The 12,508-nt window shown below is 40.7% G+C and overlaps 1 protein-coding gene across 2 annotated transcripts in view; it reads left to right on the top strand.

Annotated features, from left to right (window-relative positions):
• Positions 1 to 12,508, top strand: part of CD96 (CD96 molecule) — a 53,638-nt gene that overhangs the window by 9,864 nt on the left and 31,266 nt on the right. The window contains exons 2-3 of one of the 2 annotated variants that reach the window (XM_073306111.2): positions 2,863 to 2,973; positions 6,634 to 7,065. In XM_073306111.2, the coding sequence (XP_073162212.2) occupies positions 2,907 to 2,973; positions 6,634 to 7,065 (499 nt within the window). In that variant the 5' untranslated portion in view covers positions 2,863 to 2,906. Of the gene's footprint in view, positions 1 to 2,816; positions 2,974 to 6,633; positions 7,066 to 12,508 lie in introns of those variants that run through there. The other variant, XM_073306129.2, reaches the window with a different exon arrangement.

The following is a 12,508-nucleotide window of genomic DNA, read 5'->3' as shown; positions in this document are numbered from 1 at the left end:
GTTTGAATATGTCTTGTTGGTCATACAGCACCTCATTGCTTCCGAGCATAGCCATGACATTTACCATGTGGCAGCACAACTGTCTTAAGGATGGGGTCATGATTTAAAGTAATGAGGACAAGAGATGGCATTGGAGTTACAAGCAAAGATTTATCCCCCAATGGCCTATGTTTAGGAATGGGGATGCCAGATTCTGGCTCATCTAGAGCACAATTTCACTGATTGGTAATAGGGGCAGATATTGCCTTTGTGTGAGGGGTACTCAAACTGCTTCTGTCTTGCTGTTTTGTTGTCATTTTAGAAAAAGTAATCCAAGGATGAGCAGAAGAAAAGCCTCAAAACCAATTTATTCTGTTTGAAAAACCATTACCAGTGCACTAAACTTCCTAAAAAATAGACCTTGAACTGCATATAAAAAGCCATTGTGTATAAAATAAATAATTGCCGACTGTAAGTGTGCAGCTCAATTATTTTTGTGAAAATAGAGCCCTATTGCCATAAAATAAAGTGACACTGGTCCTCAGCATATATTGAGTTATTTACTAGGCCCCCTGTGCAAAGCAACCAGCATGTTGTCAGTCTGTCTCGTGAATCTGCATTGAAGACCACTAATTTGGGCTAAGACTGAAGCTCAAGCTCTGATGTCCAGCTTAGGGTTTGCTTTTACACCATAAAACAAGCAGGAAAAACACCCAAACTCTTTTTAATGAAGAACAGCCACATGTATTAAAAAGAATGTCAACAATTAATCTAACACACAAGGAAAGGGGAAGAACAAAATTACTGGAGGAGAAACTGGTAGTGCTAGAATATTTTTTTCTCATTTCTGTTTTGAAATTTGTCCCTTCGTAAGGATACTGTATCAGATCTCAGTGGTTCAGGAGCCAAATTAGCTATCAGCATTACCCAAAAGAGCCACAGTAGTGTGAATTCATTGTTTCATTTACTATTTTATATATATTACAGCACATGATATTAAAACTGTGTCATTTTGTCCAGTGAGAAAATATATATAATATTCTCACCACAAAATGACTGACCAAGTATTCTACAATTGGTTAATAACACAGTAAAAGCATCCTGAATGGTTAATATCTTATATTGGTTAATAATTAAATCACAGTGTTTTAACACCATGTGCCACAAAGAGCCACAGGAGACACATTAAAGAGCCACTTGAGCTCCCAAGCCTCAATCTTAGTATCATTGATCTAGCTAAACCAGTGCAAACCCTAATATAAATGTATTTAAAGTGCTTGAACCTTGCTAAATTTGTATTTCTTTTCATTGGTAATTTACCAATTTAAAATAAATTGTTTATGCACAAGGGTTATAACAGCTTAAGTGCACCTATATTAGGGATTTGCACGAGTTTAAGTAGATTTAGTTAAACTGGTGGGAAACTTGTCTAGTGTAGACAAAGCTCAAGTGTCCCCATCTGTAATAAAAGGCATGGACCTTACCAAAATGTGATTAGGCAGACTGGGAAATGTGAATTGGTGAGGGAAGCAGTAAACAATAGGGATGCTCTGCCTGCTCCCAGAAACCCAAAACATGTTGTAATGGGGTGCTTCACCAGCAACAGGACATCTGGTTTATGGCTTTACAAATGCTCTATGGGACAGTCCTGTGGGATTTCTGCTGCTTTGACACTGTGTAAATGGGGACAGGATTTACACACTCTGTATGTTCCAAGTGCAACATTTGTAACTTTCAAGAAGCTGACAATTGACAACACTGCAAACTCCGTCTGCATGATTATAAGTTGCACAGGGTTTACCATACTAATTAGAACTTTCACCCACAATTCTGCAGCTTGTGATACTGTGGTAAATAATTAAACAGGAAACAAAACAAAAACAAAACGATCAATATAACTGGAAATACCCCAATGCACTAATTCTCTGACCAGTGAATGTAGCATGTGGGTTGTACACCAAACTACTTTGGAGGCACATGTGTGGGGAAAAAACACAGAAGAATGGACAAATAGATTGATTCACCGATATTTTATGTAGTGCTGTAGATGCATATGGACCTTACCAGAACAAATAAACATGGAGTCTCTGCCATGAAGAGCTTTCCAAAGGCCTGATCTTGCAAGCCCTTACTTACAGGAGTGATCTTTACAGATTAGAGTAGTTCCATTGATTTCAACTGTGTTGTTAGCAGTAGTAACAGTAATGGTTTTAGCAACACAGATGCTGTTAGCTCACACAATGTTGAACAGAGTTTTTCTGGTCTACACTGAGTCCAAACTGTGTTCCGCATCATGAGGAATCCATTAACATTATAGTACAGAGGTGTTCATCAATAGTAAAATTTGCTCCTCTCAGTCGGGCCTGACAGGTTGAATTAACTTTGAGAACAAAATTTCTGTCTGTTCATTGATGGGTTCTTAAAAATGTAGGAGTGCACTGCACAGCAAATAGTTGCATTCCTGTTCGTTACAATGCACCCCTGCTCTATACAGCACATCATACACACTTCTTAAACACTTAGGCTATTTTCAAGAAGTTTACATTTATCTTAATAACTGTGTCCATTCTGGAGTTTTGTATAGAGAATGAGACAATGCATTGGGTTTTGTATGTGAGCTGTAGAATAGATGTGGTTTTCAATTTACAGTTTAGATAGATTTTCAGAGAGCATTTAGGGTTTATATTTTGAATAAATCAGCCATGATCTTTACAGAAAGGTTTTAAAGGTTTTTTTCTGTAAAGATCTAATTTTACCACACCAGATGTGAAAACCTCAGTTTCCTGTTGACGTTGCCCTTCTCTGAAGCCATGCTGGAGTGGTGTGTCTGGGTTGATCAGACATGTGTTTGCGTAAAGCAGACTGTTTTGGCTTCATTTACAGCAATCACTAAGACAACTACGGAAATGTTAATGTAACACCAAGCGATGAAGATGGAGAAAAGGTGGCCTTCCTGTGCATTGTATTTGTTCATCCTAACACATCATGTTGCTGGTAAGTAAGTGTTTTATGGACTGAGCTTCTTTAATTTGGAAAAAACCTGTTTTAAATTTCACATTAAGGCAAAAATCAAACTAACATTGATTTTATGTTTCAAGGCAACTTTTTCATAGCTACAGTAAGATACAAATTACTACTATTGAATGTTAACTAGAAGTACTGACTAGCAAGCCAGCTTCTTCAAAGTTGTAAGCCAGTTTCACAGTTTCTCTCATTGCAAAGAACTCACTCATTTTAGGAGAATATATGTTTTAGAAATGACCTTCCCTCCTAACTATGTGGGTTTTTAACTTCCTCTTCCCCTCCCCTCCGAAATGTGACCATTAATTGCAGAACCGTGATACTGACTGCTTGGAAATCCTGGAAAGATTTTTTCCCATCTGTGCACTGTATTACGGGCTTGCAAGACAAGGTTGTTGCTGGGCATATGTCTCTACAGCAGCTGGTAGGTATGATTCCCAGCACGGACGGACAGACACACACTAGCTCTGTTCAAGCTAGCACATCAAAAAGAGCCATATGACCATGGTAGCAAGTACACCAGCTCAGGTTAGCTGACTGAGTACAGTCCCACCTGGACCCCCTGGCTGCCTACTTAGCATGAGCTGCTACCCACGCTGCTGCAGCCACATTGCTCTTCTTAGACTGCTAGATAAGCACAGCTAGTATACATATTTCTACTCAAGCCGGGAATTACACCTATGTAGATATACCCCGAGAGCAAGGCATTTTGAATATTAGAATAAGACTTTAGAGAAGGGAGAGCAACTGTGTCTGTATCAGGGGAGCTTAATCAAAACCAGCCTTGTTAAAAATTAGAGTGGGGCTTGAAACTCAATGCTTCTTTTGTGCATCCTGAAGTTTGGAGTACTTAAAATCCAGGGCCGAGTGTGCGTATGAATGTTGTGGCTTGAGTCCAATTTCCAATTCAAAAAATAAAGATGTTCCAGGTACCTAATTGGAACTGCAAGATGTATCTGATTATGTTTATTAATGGCTGCATATAGATGGAGCAGGTCAGGGAAATTTCCTACTTATGTAAGAGAAATCGATGATGGTAAAAATAAAAAAAAGCCAGGTAAAATGACTAATGAAAATCCATATTGCACACAGAGAAACAGTTGTCCATATTAAATCTCAACAAAACACAAGTTAGGGCAAAATCCTGCTGTTGTTTATCCAGGCTAAACTCCCATTAAAGTTCTCTGCAGCTACAGGTGTTCTGCCCTAATAAAAATCAGACCACTGAGGAAAACAGAACTGGAAGAGACCTTGTGGGTCATTTAGTCCAGTCCCCTAGTATTACAGACAGCCCTGTCATATAATCCCATTCATAAATTTATCAAGTTCCTTCTCAGAACTTCTTAGGTTGTTTGCCCTCAAAACTCCAATTGGAAGGCTGTTCCAGAACCTCCCTCCTCTGATAGTTAGAAAGTTTCTTTTAATTTCCAGCCTAAATTTAATCATGCCCAGTGCATACCGATTTATTCTGGTGCCAACAAAGTCCTTCAACTTTATACTTAAGTGTCTGAGTTGCCCATGCTGCACGATACTTTGAATGGGTGGAACATCTTGAAGGAAAAGGGGTTAAGTATGGACGTACTGGCATCTTTTTTTTTTTAATGTTGGGTTAAATTGGAATTTTTAAAACAATTGGCAAGATTCCAGTGCCAAGAAGAGAGAGAGCTGCAGGACACTTTTAAATAAAATGGACTCCATCAATTTGGTGCTGTTAAGCAATTAATTAAAAAAAAGTTGAAGTATTAAAATATTTATCCCAAATTCCTGCTTGATGTGGCTCTTTGATCTTAATATGTGCTTTTAAAAATAATTTTCGTTGCGAGTTATCTGTCTGGAAACTACTTAAGTGATGCTACCTCTTGAATATAACAGATGCCTTTAGTAAGTAGAGGTCTTAGATCAGTCATCATACTGGACAGGTACTGAGATTTTTATTTAGGCAAATCTTCCACTTAAATCTTAACTTGTCCACCTTATGCCCCTTTATTTTACTGTAAAGGATGTACATGATGGGGGGGGGTATTAAAATTCTGGAGATAAGTACACTTAACCTGACTATTCAGTCACATTGCTTTTCATGCTCTATTCACTTGGTTTCATATTTTGGTTATTTGAGAACCAGTTTTTCTGCAATGAGGTGCTGGTGGGTTCAGAGAACTGCCCACAAGGACTGGGGTATTAGACTGTAAACCCTTCAGGGCCTGCATCTTGGCTTTATAGCTGTCAATATAGTTCCTAGAGCACTATTAGTGCTGCATAAATGACAAATGAGTTCACTGCTACATTATATGTCCTTGGTCTGCACAGGCATTTAGGGGACTCTAGAACATAGAATCGTAGGACTGGAAGGGACCTCGAGAGGTCATGTAGTCCAGTCCCCTGCACTCATGGCAGGACTAAGTATTATCTAGACCATTCCTGACATGGTTACATATAACATAAAATCAAATTTCAATTTCCCTTTAAAAATTCATAATGAATAAAATGACTTGAGGGTGTTGACTGCAGTGTGTGGGGAGGAACAAAAAGCTTAGGAGAGAGATGTCATAAATCTCTGGCTCTGACTGTAACTACACCATTTGGGAAGGGGGGGGAGGGACGCATCGTGAGAATTTTCAAGGTGTTCTTTAAAGATGGGGAGAGGCTAAAGAGAATGATAAGGGGGAGTGAGCCCTACGCCTGAGGGTGCTCATACACATCCATTTTTTCTGAAAGTTTCTTGTGACTGCCAAATACTTCAGATAAAACGGTGATCAATGTATGGTACTGTTGTTTGGTTCAGTGGAGTTCTGCTGTAGGGGACTGCTCTGTGTAACGTCATCAGTTGATAGCTACCTGGGAACTTCATGCCTATGAATATGCTGCATGCTATGTCTCTTGGAACTCAACAGAAACAGTGGAGATAGATCACAGAGTTCTTTTCCCCCAGGAGGAAAAAGAAAGAGAAAAGGTCAATTTCACTGTGGCAGCAACTATTTAAAAACAGGCTGAAAACTTCTTTTCCTTTCACAAATGCATTAGCTCTGTATTTATATGGTGCACAAAGGACCTCAAAGCGCCTCAGAAAATTAACAAACTGATAAACAAACCATACATGAGGAAGCTGCTTGCTCCAACATTGAAATACAACCTCCACAGTGGAATGCAGAAGCTGTCTAGCAAGGTCCATGTAAAAGAACACCTTTTCCTATTGAAACAGCAGGAGTACTTGAAAAAGGCAGAATGCAATTGCGCAAAACAGAATTAGCAAGCAGGATTCACTACTTCTTGGTTCTTGCAAAGAGACCTGTGGAATAAGCAGTCCTGGCTTCTGCTTTACATATCACTTGAAAGCTCCCCTTTCTCTTTGTGTAGTATGATGAGCGCTCCCCATCCTGTTCAAGCTGCTTGAGCCACTGCTTATTTTTTTCTCCAGTTCCTTTTCTGGAATCTGTACTCATGATTTACTACTTCCGTCAACTGCTAAACCTTCTCACTCTACTTAATATTGCACTATTGTATTTTTGGCCCCAGCTTCTTCTTATATAGGTGTCTCTTTCTAGTGAAGGCACCAAACAGAGTTGATAGGAAGATTTAAAAGGGGGTTGTTTATAAGCATTGCTTGACTTGACAGTTTTTCTGTTTCTTTTTAAGGCGAGCTTGAAGGCACCATTATAAAGACAGAAGCAGTCCATGCTTTCCCTGGCAGTGATGTGACTCTGGAATGCAGCATTCTGAGCGGAGATGGGATCCATGTCTCACAAACACAATGGTCAAAGATTGATGATACGCCACCCAGTAGAATAGCTGTATATCACCCTATATATGGCATTAAATACTTACCTTTTTCTAAGACTGATTATAACTATTCAGTGGCTTTCAGTGAGACTCCCCACCACTGCTGGGTAGACGTTAGCAAGACTTGGAGTTCCCATGTTGCCAGAGCAAACCAGGTGGAATGCCATCAGTGGAGTCTACACCTGAGTAACGTTAGTGTCTCACTCAGTGGGCAGTATGAGTGTAGCTTTGCTACCTACCCATATGGGACAAAGGCTGCGGAAATTAATCTTAGTATCAAGGCAGAAGGTAAGTGATATTAAGATCCCTATTGTTTTTTGGTAACACTTAGGGGGAAAAACAGAACAAGTAAATGATGTGAATACTTTTGCCTGGCTACGCTCAATTTGCTCTGTGATTCCAGATTTGCACTTGTATTGTACTGCTGCTGCCTTGACACTTTGCTATCTCTGGTTTAGCTGTTGTCTGACAGCCTGGTATGCCTTGCCTTACCGTATGTAAAGAGTTTGCCTGGTGAGGAGCATAGCACCATTTAACTTATGGGCAGGAATATTGGAGCAAGTTGATGGAAGGAACCAGGTGAGTGACAGGGAGGAAGGATGATGTGTGTTCATTAGGGACAACAATGATAATACTGGGCAGAGAATGGTAACTGGGAAATGGGCTGGGCCATGCAACATCCTAGGGATGGAGGACACCGGTCTTTCAAATATACTATACTCTGTGTGTTGAAATTATTAGGAAAGAGACAGATAAATAGAAGGACTGAACATCCTCAGTTCCCGTAGACTGATGTGTGTGTTGTTAATGCTGGGTGTCCTTGAGCACCAGGCTGCAATGTCTACGGGTAGCTAATTTCTTCAGTTTAAGGGTAGGTTTGGGAAGTGGGGATTCAAACTTGTTCTGAGCCAGCTCTCAAACTTGCACTAGGCTTCCTAGAAACAGCGAATAAATAGTAGAAGCAAAGGCAGGGCTGGCCGACTGCATGCGAGTGGCAGTTCAGTTCATGTTGAGAAGTGTTTTGTTGAAGGTCAGTAGGTTTGGTATGCAGAGGTTCCAGTTTTGCTTTGGATGAATTCATACCACTCCTGAGTTTGAACTAGCTCAAAAACTAAAGTCTGCTGAACTTGCCAAGTTTCATCTCTGAGCCATATGAGGTTAATGAGTTCCACCTGATTTCCACCCAGAAGCATGAATATGATGCTTAGGAAATTTGGTCCAGTTTGCTGGAAGGTTATGGAACCTGGCTCAAATTTTTGATTTGAATGAAAATCAGAAATCACATTAGTTTTGCCTGGTTTCAGATAACGTGAAAAAAATGAGGAACTGCACTATTTTCATTTTAGGAAGGAATTTAGTTGTTCACATCAGCTGGGTTTTCTTGGTTGCTTAAAAAAACAACTGACATATGTGATTTCGAGTATTTAACAAACTACAGAAATGAAACAGGGAAAATGACAGTGATTTGCCATTGCTTGGGCACTACGTGTTTTGTTGTACTTGTTCTCCTGTGTACTGCATTCATGTGCATGCAGGCTTTCAGGAGTGTTTGAAGGGTATAGGGAAGGTAAAAGATAGTGACATGTTTGTCCTTGCATAGGATAGAAAACAGCCACAAAACAGAATGGCAGCTGCTGCATTAAGGGCCACCTACCAGCCCTAAGGGCAAATACTGTTGACTCAATAGCTTTAGAATTTGGCCCTAAGTTAGATCTTTTACCAAAAAGGCACATACGCTGCGATGTGCGAGCTGAAACTCGGAGTCTCCAGCGTGGAATTGTTACAATGATTACATATGTAGAATGTGGCTTTGAGTATCTCGCATTTGTTTTTAATTTTCATGGACTTACATTTGGGCTGACCAGTCCCAAGAAACCCATCCTCATGAACTTGCTGAAACAAACACGGACAAACTATTGCTCTGGATCAAAGATATGAATACTAGGGTTGAAATAGCAAATGTTGGTTCATTAAGAAAATTCCATCTTAACTCGTGGGCGCAGGAGGTTCCTTGGAGTTACCGCATAGTCTCTTCTTTAGGGATCTTCTTGCCATTTGACTAACAGTAAAAGACAGATCAAATAAGCTAGGAAAGAGAAGTGAGCCTCTATAAAGAATGTTAATAATGAATGAGTGAAACTTAGAGGTTATAAATCCACCAGCCACTGTGAAAAGGACTGCAACAGCACTCTGTGCTATAGCCGAGGGGCACTTCTGACACCCTTGTGAGACAGAAAGTTCTGCTTCCGTGCCATGGCTATGGTACAGCCCGACAGTGTGGAGAGCACTGGGTGGAGGAAATGAAGGGAATACGCTAGAGGAGCATTTGACTATAAGCTTATTAATTGTGCTGGGTTTTCTCTCTCCTTCTTAAAGAAATGAAGCCTTTCTCCTTGCTGATGCAGACCTGCCCAGCATTAGCATTACCATTCTACATAGGTTAAATTGAGGACAACTATTGTTCACGTTCAGTGAGTTTCGAACTGGCTTTTTGCAGCAATGGCACAAACCAGCAAGCGGTGCTCTACCCCCTACCAGAGCAAACCAAACATATTACTACATTTATCAATATGCCTATTTCCGATGTATATTTTAAGGGAGACAAAAAGGGTGAATGGCGATCACATAGGACCGTAGCAGACAGTTTGTTACTAGAGAACTGAATCAAAGAACTGCAGGGAAAATAGAGCTGTTGACACAGAACTGTGAGAATGCGGAGAGGCAGTCTGCAAAAATACCTCCTGTGTCAAGAATTTATCTTTTAAATAGCTCTCCTGTTTGTCTACTGACCTTACTTAAACCTCACCACCTGTAGCCTGCTGCATGACATGTAACTTATCTGCTGACTCACCCAGAAGGTTTTGCCGTACTACGTACTTGAGAAGTTAAAGATTCACTCCATTTCCCCTTTCTGGACTATTGTGCAAAGCTGATCAGTGCTCTTTTGTAATGCAGTGATAGTGACATTTACCATTTGGAGTGATCCTTCCCGCATTGAAATACATACAACTGCTTCCTCTTTTGAGCTTCCCGCAGAATATTCTGAGGGTTGCAAATCAGAGCCTTCATGACAAGGGCTGCTCGCCACCTGTAACGCTGCGCTTCACTTCCAGATCTGAGTGTTGTCATTACCGACAACTGTCAGCCACAGAAAGCCCACGTAGATTAAGAACCTGTGACTGAGGAAAAGCAAAAAACTAGTCTAGCACACTATCATGTGAGCTAGATGTAGGCTTTGATGAATCTACTAGTGGAATCTAGTTCTAGAGCTGAAGAGCTTCTAGTCAGCGTGCACTATTGCCTTCCCATAGCAAAGGCAGAAGGCCACATTTTGTACTAGCTAACATTTCCAGGTGGCCTTCAAAGACATTGCAAAGTAAACTGTATATCATTCATCAGCCTGGAGGTGACAAGGGCATGGATAAATGGGCAAAATCCTTACTAGAATGGAGAACTGCAAACCCCGTGATTAGTCATAAAGATTCAGTGGGCCATTGTCGTCAGAACAGATAAGAGTCTGTGATGATATACCAAAGTATAAGGAGCAGATTTATCCCTATCATTTCTACAATATGCTTTTTCCTGTCTACCAGCATTGCCTTTGTATTGCCTGGATTGATCCTAAACTATCTGGGTTTCATCCAAATGCAAAGATAACAGAATCTAAGAGAAGCAATAGAGTTGACAGTAGTCTGTTCACTGATACTGCAGACTAAAATATGTCAGTCCCCTCTTAGTGGCCCCTGATACATGGGGAACAAGAGAGACAACAGAATAGCACCTGGTGTGATGACCTTGCATTGCACAGCCTCAGGAAGGATGAGCAGTGAATCTTCAGAACCTTCTGAGGTCTCCTTGTGAAGAGCAAATGGAGTTAACCTTCAGCAATCCCATCCACCCCACCGGGTCCTGCAGACAATCCAGCAGCACCACACAGGAATTATATCCAAGGACACTGATAAAACCAGCATGGGTGTCTGACCTCTGTACATCAGAGCAGAGCTTCAGCTTTAAAAAAAAAAAAAAAAAAAAAAAGCAGCTTGTGTTTGATGGTATTTCTTAATCCACATTTGTATTTAGTTAGTTATAGAATTGCTCTACCTTTTAATGCCTGTATTTCAGCCTTGAGTGGGGACACTAGGGTGGAAAATTAATGCAGGGAAAGAAGCTGAGTGCAGACACTTGGTTTTTACTAAACTGTGATTAATCGACAGCCCAACTTAATTAAATAAATTAATTGTGATTAAAAAATTTGAGATTAATCACACTTTTAATCACAATGTTAAACAATAGACTACCAATTGAAATTTATTAAATATTGTGGATGTTTTTCTACATTTTCAAATATATTTATTTCAGTTACAACACAGAATACAAAATGTACACTGCACACTTTATATTATTATTTTTATTACCAATATTTGCATTGTAAAAATGATAAAAGAAATAATATTTTTCAATTCACCTCTGTGAAAGGATCAGGACAAATGGCTACAGGAGAGTGATAGAAGGCAGATATATTAGTCACAGGTTAAGTAGGTCCCTTTTCCCTGGGTAAGGTAACAGGGAAGGTTCCAGAACAATCAGGAACTTTCTGGAAACAATTCAGGCAGGCAGGCTAATTAGGACACCTGCAGCCAATCAAGAAGCTGCCAGAATCAATTAAGACAGGCTGGCAAATCAGGGCACTGGAGTTTAAAAAGGAGCTCACTTCAGTTTGTGGTGTGTGTGCGGGGAGCTGGGAGCAAGAAGGACAAGAAGCTAAGAGTGAGAAGGTGTACAACTGGAAGACTGAGAAGTACAAGCATTATCAGACATCAGGAGGAAGGTCCTGTGGTGAGAATAATGAAGGTGTTGGGAGGAGGCCATGGGGAAGTAGCCCAGGGAGTTGGAGCTGTCACACAGCTGTTACAGGAGCCACTGTAGACAGCTGCAATCCACAGGGCCCTGGGCTGGAACACAGAGTAGAGGGTGGGCCCGGGTTCCCTCCATCCCCCCAACTCCCTACTTGATACCGGAGGAGATGAACTGGACTGTGGGTTCCACCAGAGGGGAAGGTCTCTGGTCTGTTCCCTGATCGACTAGGTGAATCAGCAGAGACTGCAGGGAATTATTGTTCTTCCTTTTCCCCATGCTGGCCAGTGATGAGGCTAACTGAATGAACTGCAGATTTGAGCCATGAAAGTGGCCAAACTGAGAGCTTCCGTGAACCTCTGAGGTGAGCAAATCCGCCAATAAGCGCAGGACCCACCAAGGCAGAGGAGGAGCTTTGTCACACCTCATAAAAGTACTGTAGTGCAATCTCTTTCTTGTGAAAGTGCAACTTACAAATGTAGATATTGTTACATAACTGGACTCAAAAAACAAAACAATGTAAAACTTGAGAGCCTACAAGTCCACTCAGTCCTACTTCTTATTCAGCCCATCGCTGAGACAAACAAGTTTGTTTACATTTACAGGAGATAATGCTGCCCTCTTCTTATTTACAATATCACCTGAAAGTGAGAACAGGCATTTGCATGGCTTTTTTGTAAACTGGCATCGCAAGGTATTTACGTGCCAGATATGCTAAATAATTCGTATGCCACTTCATGCTTTGGCCACCATTCCAGGGGACATGCTTCCATGATGATGACGCTCGTTAAAAAAAAATGTGTTTATTAAATTTGTGACTGAACTCCTTGGGGGAGAATTGTATGTCTCCTGCTCTGTTTTACCTGCATTTGGCCAT

This window comes from Lepidochelys kempii, chromosome 1 (genome assembly GCF_965140285.1).
Source record: "Lepidochelys kempii isolate rLepKem1 chromosome 1, rLepKem1.hap1, whole genome shotgun sequence".
Classification (NCBI taxonomy): domain Eukaryota; kingdom Metazoa; phylum Chordata; order Testudines; family Cheloniidae; genus Lepidochelys; species Lepidochelys kempii.
The sequence above is the reverse complement of the archived record's forward strand: the minus strand, read 5'-3'. Positions and strand labels throughout refer to the sequence as shown.